Source organism: Zophobas morio, unplaced genomic scaffold (assembly GCF_036711695.1).
Source record: "Zophobas morio isolate AGI-343-1 ecotype UQ-CSIRO unplaced genomic scaffold, CSIRO_AGI_Zmor_V1 ptg000011l, whole genome shotgun sequence".
Lineage (NCBI taxonomy): Eukaryota > Metazoa > Arthropoda > Insecta > Coleoptera > Tenebrionidae > Zophobas > Zophobas morio.
The window spans coordinates 14,276,185-14,295,423 of record NW_026972116.1 but is presented as its reverse complement, the minus strand read 5'-3'; the positions used below and the strand labels follow the sequence as shown (position 1 = coordinate 14,295,423).

General features: G+C 33.1%; 1 protein-coding gene across 5 annotated transcripts in view; it reads left to right on the top strand.

Annotated features, from left to right (window-relative positions):
- Nucleotides 1-19,239, top strand: part of LOC135127014 (transcription factor collier) — a 166,007-nt gene that overhangs the window by 124,888 nt on the left and 21,880 nt on the right. For all 5 annotated transcript variants that reach the window (XM_064053305.1, XM_064053303.1, XM_064053304.1 and 2 more), the window contains exon 7: nt 7,567-7,648. In XM_064053305.1, the coding sequence (XP_063909375.1) occupies nt 7,567-7,648 (82 nt within the window). The remainder of the gene's footprint in view (nt 1-7,566; nt 7,649-19,239) is intronic.

The following is a 19,239-nucleotide window of genomic DNA, read 5'->3' as shown; positions in this document are numbered from 1 at the left end:
CAAATGAACAATTACGACTTTTTCTAGGTTTTTCTTAGTGATAAGCGTTCTCCTATATGTTAAAATGCTTTAAAAATTAAAAATGACTGTTCAACATCACAGTTTTGTTGATGATCTTGATCAGATAAACTCTGAATTACATCAAATGCCACTGAAGTTGAGACTGCACAGTTGGCCAGCCAAATTTATCACCTGCCGTCGCACCGTTATTTTTAATATTTGTCTGATTGATTTCCCATCACTTTGGCTCTGCCCAACTCTGATTATAACATCTAATTAAAATGGAGGTAATTGTGTCCGAGGGTTTTTCATCCATGACTTTTCTTAAGCAGAATATCTGTACCTAAAAAGCTCGTCTAAAATCTAGTTTTTCAAAAAATTGTAAAATTTGGTTGTCCAAAGTTTTATTTATTTTATGATAACACCTGTAAATAAAAAAAAATATAGATAATACCTCGATAAGGATGCGATTCGAACTCACACGGGCAGAGCTCAAGTCCGACAACCCATGGCCTAAACCTTCGAGTACCAGGTATTTGATGGATAAGCGAGAGATTTCAGCGACTGAGACACTTATTGCACAAAGAAAAATTATAAAATAATTGTGATATAAATTAAGGCGGATTCATAAACCACGAGTCCAGAAATATATTACTTTATAAAATTTAGATAGCCTTTACTGAATAAAATGATGTAGGGAGTCGTCAAATTGTTCGTGGGGATGATTAGATAAATTTTGGTTAATAAAAATCGACTGCATCAAAGTAGCCATTCGTCCGATGAACTCTATTACAATACTTCCTTAGCTTGTCCGCGGGAAGTTAAAATTTATACAAAAATATATTTTTTAGAACGTCGCCATTATTTTCGTTTTCTATAGTAAAAAGTGTCTCATTTAGTTTAGCTCTAAATTTCAAGGCTAAAAATTCAACAACAGTTGTTCAGAATTATTTTAAAATATGCCGAGACATTTGACTATTAATAATAATCACTATAAAAGGGACAAAGATTTTTATCTCTCACTTTTTAATAAAGTTATTTCCGCTTCCGTAAAGTAGTTTTGTCTTGAACAATACAAATGTGCCATTGTTAATACTCACTAGCCACCACTTGTTGCATTACAACAGCAAAACCCTTAGTAAGTATTTAACATATACCAGATATTTAACGAAGTTCAAAATGTCCCCGAAAAAAACTGAGTGAAAGGACAATGAAAATAAATAATGTGTTTCAAACTTGGATAAATGAATGTGTAACGAGCAAATGATAAATGTCTGAAAATAGCCAACAAGATTTTGTAATTAAGAGGTTTCTTTGTAGGGAATCAGACAGACTACTTTTTATTACCTACTTCGTCATTAGAGAAAATTGTTGGAAGTTTCCATTAAAATCCATTAACTCCAGTCGTCTGTCTGTTATTTAAAAATCTTTTCTTTGCTACAGCTAAAGTAGGCTAAATATGAACTTTTCGAAAATTGTTATAGTTTATAGTACACCTAGAAAGGCAGTCAGCAAAACTTCAAACTTGGGTGCTTTATTTTTAGAAAACTATAGTTTCAGCTACAGGATTTTAAGTTTATCAGTAGTTATAATTCTGCCATGGCTTTTGTTTTCACTCAAATTTTTGTAAATCACATTCCTGCTCTTCCCATCATTTAGTTATTACTGTCAAAATAAAACTAAAAAGGAATACTTTTATGTTTCAAACACACCGAATGAAATGCTTTGAAGCTTGAAAATTGTGTGCCCCTAGAACAAACATCTAACTATTACAACCATATACTAAGTAATTACAAAAATTTACACCTTTGAAGTTCATGTTCTCGAACTTTTCTATTCAATCCGGTATTAAAAACCAGTAAATATTTTTCTGTGTACTTTTTTTATTTTTAAGGGTGCTTTGTCACCCACAAGTGCTTAGGTGCACCCACGCTGAACTAAATAAAGAAGTGTTTAGCCGAACCAGCGAGTGAGTAATAAACATCATTTTGAGGGGTTGTTATAGTCATAATGAAGTTCGACATGAGTATTCCTCTCCGTGTTGGAAATGGAGACGCATAACAGTAGCCCAGTATTATCTTATTAGCACGGCCCATATGGCTGTAGGGCTTGTCGGGTGCCTTATGTTGCCAGTGCGCTCTAACTAATGTATGCTGGATACTGGGGTAGCAGCGGACTTGCCAAGATAAATAGACCGGCAGTAGCCCGAGGAAAGGAGACTAACACGATATAAAGGACCCTTCGCGTTCGCCTCCTTGTAACCAGATTACACAGTGCGATATTCGACCGCAGAATTATGCCAATTGTGTATAGTCACGTAAACAGAACTGGCATGTCTGGCTAGTGAGCTGTGTAATCGCATCTGGTAGCTTGATCGGGAATTTGGTCTTCGCTCCGGCGACTTTCCTCCGAGCTTCCGTCTTAGACGGTCCGCCTGTAATGGAAACCCCATCAAATATTAAGATCTCGTGATATGGGTTTTATTAATTGATGACAGCCGAGAAGCAGCAGATCTGCATAATGCATGGCCTTGCCGAAGGTCGTACCTAAGTCGCGTCTTCGAAGATAACTAGACCAGAGGGACAGGGCTCGTAGATCATGACCCATCTTTTTCTTTGGATAGTTCTGGAAAAAAGTAAATGTGTGTTTAACCCTGAATCTTTTCATGATACAAAATATCAAGAAAACGGAACGAAATTTTAAGGTGAAAAGGTTCACGGTTTTGTCTTACAATTAGTACACAAAAAACTAATAATATGATTATGATTTTTTTTTGTTATACTTATATGGCAATATTTCACTTCTTAGTATAATAATTTAATAATATATTTGTGTTTAGACTTCGTTTCACTTTTTTATAGATTTAAATTTTTAGTAAATATTGAAGTTTTGGAAAATAATATTGTCTGGTCTCATTATTTAGTACTCAAGATACCTTTCAGGGCTAACAAATAATAGCTTGGAAATAATTGGCACCATTTAACTACATGGTAATTTTAAATAGTCTAATCTGTAGATTAGATGACACGAATCTGTTTAGTAATCAAAATAATAAGACACAATTTCAATAGATATAGGAGTGTGTGGCACAAAATAAAATATATACAATTGAAACAAAAATTAGTTTTAGTTTTGTTTATAATATGATACAGTCTCTCATAGAGAATTAATAACTATACAAATGTAATAGGTAAATAAATTTTAAAAAGTGCAAAATTTGTTAAAATTAATGTTGTTTCTTGATAATTGATCTATTAAATGATTTCAAAACTACTACTTGCTTGACAAAAAATATATACGAAAATCAACATAAAAATTTGGTTATTAACAGCAGACATTTTTATTAAAAATCCTCGATAAACGAATTCTTTGATAATAATCAACTATCGCTGTGACAGCAGCATTTATGGTGAAAAATTTATATAAAAATTCTTAGATAAGTCGAACTTGACCCACTAATCCGTGATAAGTTAAACTATTTTAATAAAACTACTGCTTGATAAGTGTAACTTTGAACAATAACATTTTTTGTGACGATATTTGTGAACATTGCACTTCAAATATAATGTTTTTCTACAAGTTACAAAGCTACACTCAACCTAAAATACGCGTTTCACAGTTAAACTTAACAATTTGTGTTAAATAATTTTGAATCAATATATGTCAACATTGACGTTTTATGTTGTTTTCTTAAAATGTCTCTTTACTATTAATCCAAAATTGGTTTAACATTCAGTCTTTTAGTTTGTGTATATTATTTCGCATAATTTTGTACACGCCCTTAAAAAAAGAAGTATAATTGGCTATAAACTGAGATTACTTTATAAAGTATAATTTCTAGAAACGCAGTTATTCGACGACGGGAATTTACTAATAAAAAAGTAACTGTTGTCAAATAATTGCAATACCAATTTTTATTTCTATTTTAAAAATAAATTTCAAATATAGGTACTAAAGGACTTTTTTTCAATCGTGTGGTACAATAAGAATACACCGAACATGGTTGAACTGAAACTTGAACCACTGTATCCTTAAAAAATCTACTGACCTTAACAAAATTACTTTCGAATATACAGGTGAGTCACTAAGCGGGCGTTCCTGGATTTCTCGTTTTTGAACACAAAAAAAAAACGTTAAGAAGTAAGTTGTACGATTCTTTGAATAGCACACACTAAAATTATTTTCAACTACTTAGACAGTATGTTCCGCTTTTGATACAACACACAACTTATTTTTTTATAGTACACCATATATATTTTTACATATTCTCATCGACCTTTTCCTAGGTTTCAAAACGGTAGTATATTTTTTAAATTTTGATGCGACGTTGCCACAGTATTCTGATTTTTGCAATTTTGAAAATCTGTGTTACAATATTTTGTGGCCAGATAAATAAAGGTACGCGCTTTGTTGTGCTGTAAATTAAATGGAGTCTGAAGATACCGAGAATTTTCAAACATCGACATTTCGGTATTTTCTATATACTTACATATCGAATTCTTGAAAAAAAGATGATGAAAATTGAGTAAGATGCAGGAATAAAATACAGGGTGTTCTATTTGAATAACTAAAATATCAGTATTTGAAAATTGTATTAATTTAAATTTATTTAACACTATTTAATAAAATTTAACTTTTTTGATAGCACAACATGGAACGGATCTCTGTTTATCTCTCCAAAAAATATTGTGACATAAATTATCAAAATAACAGCATTGTAATTTTTTTTTGCGTTGCTAAAAAAGTACAAGAAAATTGGAATTATGTGGCAACATCGCAATTAAATCAAATTGTAATACACAGTGTTTACAAAAAATTCTAAAATTTTACAGTTTTCAAATATCGATATTTCAGTTTTTTCCAATAGAACACACTGTATTTTATTACTGCTTTTTACTCTATTTCAATATGTTGAAGCGTCTCTTAAAAAACGAAAAAATCATAATAAGTATCAACTTTAAATATAGAAAATACTTAACAAAAAGGAAGAACACAGAAAATAGTAGTAATAAATAAGATAAATAAGTAGTAAGTAATACAATTCAGAGTATTCTACTTATTTGAAAAAAACTGAAATATCGATATTTGAAAATTGTAATATTTATTTTTTTCATAAACACCCTGTACCCTGCATATGAGGATTTAACTTTATTTATACCACAATAAAGCGCATACCTTAATTTATGTCTCCACAAAATATTGTAAAAAGAGATTTGAAAACTGACCCTACTGCAATTTTTTTGTGAACTCTTCCACTCCTAAAAAATTTCAAAAAATTTGAAATGACATGGCAACATCGAATCGGAATTTCAAAAATAAACTGTGGCTATAAAACCTAAAAAATGATTAATCAAAATAATAAAAATGCGTACAATGTTGCATTTAAAAACAGTTAAGTTGTGCTTAGTGACTTACTGTGCATAGAACTTCAATTTTAAACTTTTTTCTATTTTTAATAATAATAATTAATAAAATATTGAGGTCGCACGCTTAGTGACTCACCCAGTATATGTTCATTCAGTATACTTTTAGTAACTATCGGAGCTGCTTTGCTCAAATTAAAATTACCGAAGCTTGTCTGAAATTACCGAAATTTTTCAAAACTGAAAGAAATTCTTTGATGTTCGTCGAAATTATTGCAACTTTTTTTCATTTTGTTTTTTATTCAAAACAATTTTTTGTTTTAAATCTCCACAGTGTTAACTTGGAATTAGTTGAAATTCATGACAAGTACCGAAATTAGTCAAAACTGACTGAAAATAGTATTAAATTTATAGAAAATAATTTTGGAATCCTGAGAATTACGTTGGTAAAATTCTTAGAATTTCGCAAGCAGCTGGAGATATAAATTCTTTTGAGATTTTTCTAGATTACGATTATATTATGTCTTTAAAAATATTATTTTGTGAATCACTTACTTCCTTACAAAACTATTGATAATTTGAAGCATTATATTTGCATTCCTGAGAATTTAGTCGTTTAAGGGAATTTGTCGAAATTAATTGGATTTATTTTCACACTTATCGTATTAATAAAAATTACATGTAGTTCTGAACTTCGACATTTAATAAATTCTTCGATAAAACTGTTTTCTGATTATCTGTTTACGTAAATAAATTTTTAAATCTTCCATTTTGATTAAATTTGTTTAAAAATATTGAAATTTTCTAAAATTTGTCAGCTACACTACAATTTACTAAAAATGTTTGTGAGAAGAAAAAGAATTCACTAGTTTTACTTTTAATGAAATCTCTGAACTGATTTTTCAGCTAAAACAAAAGTATTGCAAAAATTCTTCCTCATGAAGAGAAACCTCGAAATTAAACAATTTTAGGTAAAACCGGTTCGTTAGGTAAAACCGGTTCGTTCCCGCTTAGTAATCTAGCTTAACGAAAATATTTAGTAGATAATGAAAAAAATAATGTATTAAATATGCGATGTGGCGAATTTTATTCACTGAACTGATATTATCTTACAGTGGCGTGTTTATAAAAAATTAGTATCTTACGTTCAAGATAAATTGATCAATTATTATCAGTTAATGATAAATTGCAACACAATATTTCATCAATTTTAATATTTTCATGCATTTTTGAGCCATAATTTACAAAGTTTTTAAAACTAAACTAAATGTTCTCCAGAAATAGATAGATCATCGACTTCCTCAGCACTATGACAGAGTAGCTGTTGATACACGTCCTTTTTTCCTATATACTTCAACTACTGCGGTTTGCTGTTTCTAATATTTGATGCATTTACGTTTAACAGCAACATTCCACATTTTATTTTTAAAAATCTCTGTAAATCTTTTATGGAACGTAACGAATTTTTACGTACAGTTATTTTACATTCTGATAATAAAAAACTATCCTTCTGACAAGGATACTTGTGCAAGTTGTTGTATATTTGCCTGTCTGCCTATACGCCCTAAGAGAGGAATGTAACACAGAGACTAGCGTTCGATATTATTAAAAACTAAATCCCTGTGTCATTTTTATAAGTCGGGGTTTCAAAGCAAATTGGCCCTGAAATAAGGTCGGCGAGTCCTCCCAGGAAACTATTCCACTGCTAACATTGATACATAAGCCTTTCTTATTCATTTTGTAAATACATATACCCTCACTTCCTTTTGTGGAGGCGAAGTGTAAATAATGGAGGTCCTCCTTGCCATTGTCAGGCGAGAATTGGATTTTACAAAGCACACCCTCACTAAAGATAAATAATTCTTGGCGTACGTAGTTGATTTTTAAAAACTTCACCTCGTTACATCCAAATCAAAATTCGTTACTTCTCGAAATTAAAACCGACGCAAACCGACTGGCAATAACCCATCAATGGCATCGAAATAAAAACGCAATTGATACAGTTATCGGGTATTGGCAATCAATTCCCCGTTTCGGTCGCGCTTCAGTTAACGCATATGAAATGTCGAAAAACATTTTCCGGCTAATATGTTTATGACCAATTCTAAATATAGGTGGGTATTTGCGTTCGCAGCGTAATTGATTTTGACTTTTTTATTTGTCGTGTAATTACACCTCTTTGATGTGCGTTTTTTCTTTTCAGATTCTTTCTCAAGTTCTTCTTAAAGTGCAATCAAAACTGTTTGAAAAACGCCGGGAATCCGAGGGACATGAGACGGTTTCAAGTGAGTATCTTTGCTTCATTGTTTCCGCTATTTTAATAATAAGGGGCGCTGACGTAATAGAAAAACAACGAGTCTAGGTTAACTGAATAAAATTAAAGACGACTTGCTGTAAAAACAAATACCTTCAGCGAGAGCACCGTGTTGCTCCTAATGGAATCTCGGGGGCGCACCAATTAGCTACTTCGGCGGGATCAGAAATTAGCCGTGTCATAGAGAAACGACTAAATTAAAACAAGACAAAAAGTACCTCTTGAAAAACTTTTGTTACTTGGAACACTTTATTAAGTACACGAGGATAACCGTTCTTTATTTTGGCGAACCTCAATTACGATTACTTGAAATTTTTGAAAATACAGACTTTGCTGGATTAATATTCTCACATGAATAGGATAATATAGAACTTATATTGGAGTCAGAGTGATATTAAAATCTATCAAGTGTTGACACATTTTTCTTGGAACCGGCAAAAATGCCTTCTTGACTCGTTCCATTCCTAGAAGGAAAAACACTTATTCAGCCATTAATTCTCTCAATTCTGGAACATTTTGATCAACATTTAGATCACTGCGTTATCTCCAATAATCAACAATTAGAAAACAAGTTAACAAGAAGTTTCGCGAGATTGTTGCATCTAATTCACATTCAGATCAACTTTCCTTCAAACATTAATTTCGATTTTTCTTCTTAAAGTCCCCACCTGCATCCCTCTTAACTATTTCCAATGTCTTTGTGCGCTTGTAACACCTGCCGCAATGAAGAATGAAATCGTTCTATACGCTTCTGAATCCTTTCTCCCCTGCGAATATTATCGATGAGATATCTGAGTAATCTGTCGTTTATTAAGAAGAAGGCGTCATTAATCAGTCAATAGAAGCTATCGCTGCATCTTCTCCAGCAGCCAGCTCATGTCAGCTAAGTTCCATCGCACCGTGTAAGCTAATAGCTACCATTAATTTGATTACGTTTTCGCTCTGTTTTTCCACGCATTTTAATCCTTACCGGTAGAACCGTGCACAACGTTGTTCTGCGCAGAAATCTTTAAATACATAATTATAAATAACACTTGTGCGCATTTTGAATTAACTACATATATGTATGTAAATAACACCGACGTGTATTTTGCATGCATAAACTTTTGGAGTTTGGCTTTAGCTAATGCACACTCTGCTCTGTGCTCAGATGGATGACGGTGCATTTAACGGTGTTGTGAGCTTCGCTCATACTTAAAAGCTCGCTACGCTCTTTGTGTTTCTATATTTAGACGTATTTAGTTGTGTTAGTACGAACTAGGGAACTTAGGTTTCGATTCATTTTAGAACTTCGTTCCTTCTAGAATTAAAAAAAAAAAATACATACTCTTGTACTTGTGATTCATGAACCCGCTTGGAGTTTTTACCCTAGGCATTCAAATTTTTGGAAGAAAAAATCCAAATTGGATGATTACATTTTGTACTACTTAGTATAAAAGAATGCACGTCTGGTGAACCCTGTACATATTTTTTATTATCAGTATTGCAGTTGATCGGAACATTTTCCAGTGAGAAAACTCCCTAGAAACAAACATGCTATCCGATTTATCAAGGCATTCATACTTTCGGGACAATTGTTTGACCGTTCACCCATTTTCCCTACAGTTGGCGCTAGAGCTAACATAAAAAAATCCGGGACGGCAGATAGACGGACAGACGGACAGACGGAGGGTAACGGGAGATCTATTTCTTCGTACTCTAGGGGTCATGAAAGGTCGAGAAAACGTAAAAGTAGAGAGTCAGCCGACGGACTCGATTACAATACTTCCTGCGCTTACGTTCGGGAAGTTGTATCTTCGTAACATAATGTGTTCGGGCGCGGAAAGAGCTGTCGAAATAAACTTCAACCAATTTTTTATTTACCGAGCGCAAGCTAAGAAAGTAAATGAGTCGATCGGCTGACTTTCAAGTTTCGTTTTTTCTGGACGATTCATGATCCCTAGAGTACGAAAAAAATGATTTCTCGTTTGCGTTTGTCTGTCTGTCTGCCTGTGTGTCTGTCTGTCGTCTATGTCTATTTTTGTTAAACACATAATTTCCGAACCGATTGTTTTTTGAAATTTTTATGTATAGTAGGAATAGTTTGTAGATGGCAAAACGCTAACCAAAACTTGACGAATCATTCCCACCAACAATTTGATTACGTCATTTCAAAGAATTCTATTTTAAAGTGATTGATTTAAATGTTACACAAAACTATAGTCCCAAACTTGTGCGTTTTAAATTTTTTCCCCAATGTCCAAATTTTCTAAAAAAAAATAACACAATATAATAACATTTTACCATTAACTTGGGATATAAACGTTCGTGGCCTTGTGGCTAAGGTGCCAAACAGTTTTTTCCCCATTTTCTTGAAAATGTCTTTATTTAATAATGAATTAATGATAAAATAAAAATATATAAGGTTGTGGCTTAATTAATAATGCGTAACATTCCTTCGATGCATAAACATAAACATCCGAAGTTAAACTTGTTATTATTCCTGAGAGGTCATTTTCCCCCTTGAACATCTATTTTAAATATATTTTACGTTGTTCCGTTGGAATTCACGCCCCCACGGCGCAAGGGCTGCGGGGTTCTTATTTATGCCGCCGGTTTTTACTGTATAGAAGTTATCACAAAATTTAAACTTTATTAAAGAAGCGCGATTTGTCGAATTATCCTTCATGGGCGAGGGAACTTCTCTCAAAATAACCTTCGAGCAATTTTTCAAGTTACATATATTTAAAATTTTGAGTTTAGTGTTAGTATAGTTAATGAAAGAATCAACTTTAAATTTAGAAGACTTTGAAGCTATCGTATACACTTAAGCGGATCTAAGGCAAATATCTTTTCATTTCTGAAATAGGCTTTCATGCAAAACTTCTATATCAATGCGTTTTACAAAAATAGTTTCAATGGGTCCAGTTGTTTTTGAATTCCCTATTTTTTAGTACTGTTTCCTATTGCCTAAAATATAGTTGAATAAATTAAGTAACATGACATACGTATTAAAAAATTTAAATAATGGTCGTGAAATAAGATTCTTTGTCACAACATATTGGTGGAAAAATAAGTTGTCTTATTCATCAATTTTTCTAACTCGCCCTCTATAAACAATTCTAAGAAATATGAATGCATCTTGTTTTCCACCTTATAAATAAAATTTATTCGGTCAAATTTTCAAATGACGTCATCAATTTTGGGGAAGGAAAGGGGATAAACGAATAATTTTTAATTAAGGATTTACAATGTTGAAAATGTTGTCATCAAATTTTAATTTCTTTCCCCAAAAATCTTAAAGTCTAGGGTAAAAATTTAAGGCAGATTCATAAACCACAAGTGTAGGAGCATGTTATTTTATAAAATTTAAATAGCATTTACTATATATGCACGATATTTCTAACACACATAAATTTTGACAACAATCGGTCGGGCAGTTCCGGAAATTATGTGTAATAAAAATCTACTCAGACGGCAGACGACGACAGACAGACAGACGGAAACGGGGAACCTATTTTTTGTGCTGTAGAGAACATGAAACGCCTAGAAAGTAGAAACAAATTGCATAATTAATTTTATCAATAAAAAGTTATTGCCTAAAATGCCTGTTGTTACTTTTTTTTACCCTTTTTTCCACTTAGAGTGGCTTAGTTTAGGGCCCATTTTTATAATTTAGACAGCGTAAAATCCGCTTTCTAGTCATTATGATCAGATTTGCGTGTATAAAAACCTTTATGCAAGTTTATCTACTTTTGAATCACATTCCTAGTGTTAGCAGTTTAGTTGGTGCTAACAGACGGTTAAAAATTTATAAAACTGACTATGTATTAATAATCAGTTAATTTTAAAACGAAAAATGTAATTTACTATAAAAAAAAAACGTGTGACATTCATCGCCCAAAGTAAATAAGTAAGTATAATTCACATTTTATTTGTAAATTATTATTTAAGAACGAAACGTTAAAATCTGTATACTAAAAAAGGTGTGACTTTCAACGGACCATAAGTTCACGCTGAAACAAATCTTGCCCACTATTTTCTCCCCCGGCCCAAAAAAAAAATGTTATAAGTTTGAAGCCATTGTCTGTTTGTATGTCTGGCGTAAGTTTGTAGTTCCCAAACGGATGAATCGATTTCAATTGGGTGTTTTTTATTTGAAAGCTGGTTTAATCGGGATGGTTCTTAGCTATGCTTGATGATAATCACTTCAGCCATTGCAAAATCATCATCTTATAACACAGTTGGTAAGGAATCAGTTCAGTTCGCGCGATGGTGGGGATAGCGTGTCGACCGTCACAGCGAATCTTCACCAATTAGACTAATGATGACTAATAATGGATTCCTCAGTGGATAATCGTTCTTTCTTTTTCTTTTTTTAATAAAAAATTATTTATGATATTTTTTCATTTTTTCATCACTTGTATGTTAGCCCAAATTATGAAATCTGGAAAAACACATCAATAGATTGTACATGAAAATATTGTGCAGTTTTTTCTAATCGGTGCTAATAAATATTTCAATATTTTTATTTACAATAAATTTACAGCAAAAGATATTTACAAAAATATTATCATACGGATCTTGATTGTTCTTCATCCTGTGGCTCTTGCTAACATAGACCGATTTGTCTCGTGTTACGTAAGATTTGATAAATTCCAAACCACTAAAGTTTAAACTTCACCATAAGCTGCCACCGACCCTCCATTTTTCAAATAATGAACTATGAAATTACTCACTCAAATACGCCGTTCAGTCGAAGACATGCTGTATTTTTTTGCCAGTTATCATACTTATATGACTATTAATTTTCAAAGTTTGACACATTAATTTATTAGGGATATGCTGTGTTAATAAATTATTATTTGTATATCAAACATAATTTGCACTTAATTCGTCCAGTAGTTTCGAAGATTATCTGCCTAATAAAATCGTCAACAGACAGACAAACGACGATAGACATACACACGGAAAGTTATGAACGTTGAAAAAACATTAAATTCATTTGCTTTTAATTGTCAAAAAAGACCAATAAATTCTTGTGTAAACTCTAGCAACTCGCTACGCTCGTGGTACTTCTATATCGGCTTGAACCTAAAGGTGGCCAATTTCTATCGAATTCTGAAAATGTTTGCATATTGTGCATTTTGATGGGTACCGCGTCAATTCGTCGTGCACAATTCGTCGCGCGACAATTGATCGCAAACAACTGATCGCAGCGTCAATTGGTCGCAGCGACAACTGGTCGCAACGACAACTGGTCGCAGTCACAATTGATCGCAACACAATTCGTCGCAAGTACAACTGGTCGCATGCGACAATTGATCGCTGGCGAAAAATGATAGCGTTTATAGAGAAATAAGTAATTGTTATGAATGAGGAAAATAAATTAATGTGCTATATTCTCAAAAATTTCATTATTTCTAAAAAAAGTGTCAAAATAAATACATACGAGTTCCATAAAAACGGTAACTATTAGGCTCATTTCCGACTAAACCAAAGTGCAAAAAAGTGAAAATATTGTAAAATATTTTTTTTAATGCTGACACATCTCGCCGGTATGCTACTGTAATGTTCATTTGGATTATTCGTCTTATTGATTAGACGCTCAAGTAAGTGATTCACGCTTTTCTTCTCACAAGTTTAAAGTTTGTCAATTAAACGAGTGAAAAAAATAGCTTTCAAAACGTGTTAGACGTCATTTTTCTTTAATAAAAAATGGTTTTAAAATTATTACAACTGTCAAATTAAAAAGTTATAGATAAATCGTGAAAAAACTCTCGTTACAGTTTTAAGTGAAAAAGTATTATTTTCATTACGTTTGATAGTTTAAAAAATTAAATATATATATTTTTTAATAAATTTGGTGCAAAGAAATTTGAATTTATATATTAACAATTAATCTTGGAGTTTATTGCATTCTTTGCAGACAATTTTTTGCTCACTACAAATTAGTTCTGGATTATCTTTAATCCATGATAAAACCAAAGATGTTTTTTCATTCAGAACTTTTTTGAACGCTCACACTGTTAATAAGGCGCTTATAGATACGACAGAATGAATAATTTATCTCGTTCCCTTTGCTAAGTACCTACATACCAATCTCCACTTTTACGCCATTTCTCTAAACAAGATCGTAAAAAGATTAGTTTTGACCATGGAGCAAAGGAATATACTCATACTGGAGGAAGTGCCAGACTTAAAATGATGGTTTCGAGCCAAACCGGTAAAGTGTCATAAACAGTACCCCTCATTACCCAGATAAGACTGCCGATGACAGTGACGTACAGTTTTTTTTTTTTTGATGCGGCTCATGGAATAAAATTTGTTCAATAAAACAACGCACATAACAGATTTATATTCTCTATTAATTAATATTATTTAAAATATTTAAATCAATCAATACATCACGAGTAACAAGTAATACAAACAGTGAATACCGTTAAAAAGTACAAACAACCAGGATGACGACGCCACTGAGTAGTGGTTATTCGCAATGGCGTGACTAATTTTTAGCTTGGGAAGTTTGAAAAGTTTTCACTCGGAAGCCCGACTATTCACTCAGAATTATTTGCCTAATCTGCCGGATGTAGGTGGGCTTCTCCAGCCCTTGTTGTAAATTTTTGTAGGATGCAAAGTGCGGAGAAGAATAAAATCAGGTAGCAGTCCGTAGTAGGGTCATTCATGGAAAACTGCGAACCAATTATTTCTTCCTTTTTTTTAGATCTGAGAGCTGTTTTACACGTCACAGAAATATCTATCGTAAAAGGAATTTTTAGAAATAATTTTCTCGTCATTAATCGGTTGCAAAAGATCAAGAGGCACTCGAAGCAAGCCCTGACAAACTTATTAGCGGCGCCAGCGGAGATCTCCAACTGGCTGCGGTACCACCATGGACACTCGCGTAACCTCCTTTTCCAGAATTGTCAAAATGACATTGCCAAACTCAAAACAATCATGAATTAAGCATTTCATTTTAAATTCAGTTAGTATCAAGTGGTACATGGTATTCGTATTTTGGGTTGCGTAAAAATAATTTTCAGAAATAATTTTCGCGTGACTAACCCTGTATATGTATTTTTTACACCCACATATGGTACAACTGAATTTTTCTTCAGTACAATACTAGTCAAATAATAATAATTAAAAAATAAGTTTTTAGTTGCATAAGTACCTACATTTCTTAGATTTCCCGGTAACACAAAATTATTCTTGACGCTCTAACAAAAGTTTTTGCAATATATATTTACAATACACGTAAACCTTTCTCAAACCCTGTAAAAGATCCGTTGCAATTTACAAGGGATTAAAATAAGTATTATATCCGTCCAGTGGAATTTACATTCGCTGCATATGGATACTCTAGATGTACTATTAGTTCATAAATTTTATTGTTTGGTGATATGTATAAAGACAAGAATAGACAATAGAGGCAATTCTGTATCAAAATGTGTTAAAATTTAAAGGTTTTTAAAAATATGATTTTTTAAATAACTGTAATCTAGTTAAGAACAATAAACGCATGTTTTTATGTTGAGTACTTATTATAATGAAGCTAGTTCCTATAATATAATAGGTAAAATAAGCAACGAGATAAATAGAAACAATCTCTTAAAAAAAAATAACCAAAATGACAATTTATTAATAAAAAATGTTATGTAACAAGGTGTTTACGCTCGTATTTTTTAATTTTTAAAGTGCAACTACAAACTTCGTCACTTATCTATATTCAAATTGTTTTTAATTCGATATTTACACCTTACCTGGTTGCTAAATTTATTGCAACTTAAAATTCAGAATACAAAATATTTAGTTTTAATAAAAGAAAATACTTCCCGATGAATTTTGCCTTGCGATCAATTGACACTGCGATAAATTTACGTACGATCTATTGTCGCTGCGATCAATTTACGTGCGATCTATTGTCGCTGCGATCAATTGTCGCCGCGATCAATTGTCGCGTGCGACCAATTGTGCTGCGACGAGTTGCTTGCGATCAATTGTCGCGCGATCAATTGTTTGCGACCAGTTGTCGTAGAATCATTTTGATGCACCAATTTTGAATCAGCGTTGAGTTAAAGTCGCTTGCATCAATACCGTCTGGGTGGCGGTAGTTCCACGGCACGGTGTGAGCTAATAGCTGCCATTAATTTGATTACGTTTTCGTAGTAGACGCTCTTGTTTTTCCACGCATTTTAATCGTAATGATTAAGAGACTTGCACCCTGGGGACGACCGACAATACACTTGACGGCTTCTTGTAGTAATCGTCGAGCCGGATATCCGCACGATCTCAGTAATTTAGCACATAACGACGTACTATTGTGTAAATTGATCGTTTGTATGTAGCGGCGGCGTGCCGCCTGCAACACGACGGCGTTACGATACCGTGTTCCAGGACGTCGAAGAAGGACTCCGGCAAAATTACACAGCCATAGAGAGCGGCACACTGCCATTTATTTCAATTTCCATACACGTTACAGCGAGCTGTGCGCGGGATTTACCGTGGGGCGGCTGAAATAGAAAAGATTTTTATTTTCTCCTTGTGTCGGGGGCGGCAGAGTATAAGAACTATAAGGAATACCGTGGCTTGCGAGCCTCATTTATTTCCCCTGATCTCATCGGCGACTCGGTTTCTCCTCCTGCAGCAACCGTCCCTGCGCCTCTTTATATCCAATTTCGCCGGTAGCTGAAAACTACCTCGCCAAGTGCCCATTCATATTGAAGTTTCAGACGCGTTAAATATTGAATTTATGAAGCCATTATTCGCCGATAGATGCGCTTCTTGCGAATAAGACGGAAAACCGGCCTGAATTGCTGACGAGGTCCGGCACAGTTTCCCTCCAAAACAACGAAATAAATATACGAGGCTCACACGAAAAGCCACATTTATAACGACGTCTGGATAAAATACGAGAAATCTAGAAAAGCAGACCTAATCTTTAAAATTACCAAAGATGCTATTATCTTCCGTCAAATAATATTTATTATTTCACAGAAATTAATACTTTTATGCTGATCTACGGCGACTTTGAAAATTAGGTCCGCCACTTTAAATTTCCCCGACTATGCCACTTTATAAACAAAGAGAAGATATTGACGGTGAAATGAAGTCACACCAGTTGCGCATATTCGTTTGTTTACCGTTACAATATAAAAATTCTTGTTCCCAGAAAGCATATGTCGACTTGGTGTTATCTTTGTTCTACTTTCATATCTTAAGAAGAAATAATTCGGATCAGTAGACAATATGGAAACACATTGTCTTCACTGTCGCATTGGAAATATTGAATGAAAGATCTTTTTCAACACCTATAAATATTAAAATCATACTTACATTGCTGAAGTTGGTAACAGTGTAAATAGACCTTGAGAATTTGAGTCATCAAGAAGCCTTCATTTATTTTGCGAAATTTAAATGTCTGCGGGAAAAATACATTTCAATTGTCCGTATATACACTGTAATTTACCGTACAAGAAATCATATTATCGTGAAATGCAATTTCTTGTTTTACTATATCATGTTAATAGATCGTTACTACCAGTGGCGTAGCAATGCGGTCTCGTTTCTAAAAATTTTTGAAGATCCTAAATCTTTCATAGGGAGCTAGAAGCCTTGATCTTAAACTCAACAGTTTTTTATTATTTTTTTTTAGAAAGACTAGTTATTTGGTTCTCAGCAAATAATACAGCTCTGGTAATATAGTGTAGGTATAATTAAAATAAGTATACAAGCAAAAAATTTCACAAAAATAATTATTCAGGCAAACTATGTTTTATTTTTCTTATAGTTTGGACTCACGGGCCTGGATTCCGTAGAAACCGCTGAACCTTTAGTTGATACGTCACTGGTTACTGCTATAAAAAACCGTAAATTTTTCGAAAGTAATTGATCGTATCAGCCACTAACATGTGTGTAGGAAGTACAAACTTGAACGTGGAGTTTTATTTATTCATTTAAATATACAATGTTTGCAATAAATATTGACCTTCGGAAACAGTAACTATAGTTGTCCATCTTCCGTCTTACTCGCAATTGTGCTCCAAAATATTGCTACAGGTCCAAAAATTATTATTTCTTTAAAGAATGACGATAATATTATGCAAAGAAAAATTACTATAATTAACAAACATCTACAAAAAAATTTTGGTAGATTATAAAATATTATTTATCAAAAAATTAATGACGTCACAAGTGCTCTAAATCTTTATTATAAAACAGACACATAGATTTCGATTACAATTCGATTAATTTCGATTAAGTACAATATTTCTTAGCTTACGCTCCAGAAGTAATAATGGATTGAAAGTTATTTGAACAGAACTTCCCTCGCCCCTGAAGATAAATCGAAGAAATTCAGCGTGCTAGATATGTTTTCAGTTACTCTTTCATAATTATGTAATGACGTCATCAGCTTTTTAGCAAGGACACGTGTATCAATTAATTCTGTGTAAAATTTAAAATGAATTTCGGAAAAAATATTTTTGATTTAATCAATGAAACAAATTTCTCCATTAATTCTTTTTGAGTCACCCTATATAAATAATTTTAATAAAATTTGAATGCACTGATGAACTGCACGTGTAGATTCATAATATTTTACTTATTTCAGATTAGATTTACGCGGCAAAATTTTGAGATAACGTCATCAATATTTTGGGTGATATAAGTAGATAATTTTTGATCAGCGATTTACCATGCTTACAACGTCCTTAAAACGTTTCTAAGTTAAATTGTAAAATGTTATACAAGTCTGATTTTTTTTTTCGAAAAATCTGGACATCTAATGTAAGAAATTAAGGTGGATTCATAAGTCACAGATATAGAAATATATCTAACGGTCAAAAGTTCTCTATTCAAAAATATTAACATACAGGGAATAACGCAAAATAAACTGTCGAAATTTTAAATTTCAAAATTTCACAGTTAACAACAAAGAGTAATTTCTTTATAGAATACGAGTTCTAAACTAGTTTCAAAGTTTTGCCGTTTGAAGAATTGAAGTTTCGAGATTCGAAAAGTCAAAAGTTCGAGATTTAAAATGTCGAAACTTCCATAATAACATTAAAGTATCTGGATTTGGAATATCGAAGCACTGAGAGTTAAAAAGTTTAAACTCCGAGATTAACTTCGACTTATTTCAGAAAAACAGACTCGTCTGATTTCACTTTCGAAACGGCATGTTGTTATTCTTGTACGAAAACCTCCATAACCCCACCACCTTATTACGAAAAGATTTCATTAGCCACTCATTACACGAACTGATCCGTTTTATCTACATCTCCCATACACCGCCTTCATCTCACCAAAAAAATTAAACCTCATTTAATAAGTAACCCCAACACGCGCACGGCATAATCCGTTTAATGTAAATACATCGCCGCCTCCCTACCGACTTTTTTCCCGTCATACTTGGCAATTTCCGGCTTGCCGGCGTCTCGGCCGCGTCTTGGACCCGGAACTTCCGGTGTTGTCCAGGTACAATGTGGCGATGGTCGATGGCCGTATTTCAACGGCGTATCGAACGCCGCCTACTGGCCGCTCCGCCGTCATCATCCTGTGGTTCCCATGGGAACGCGTGTG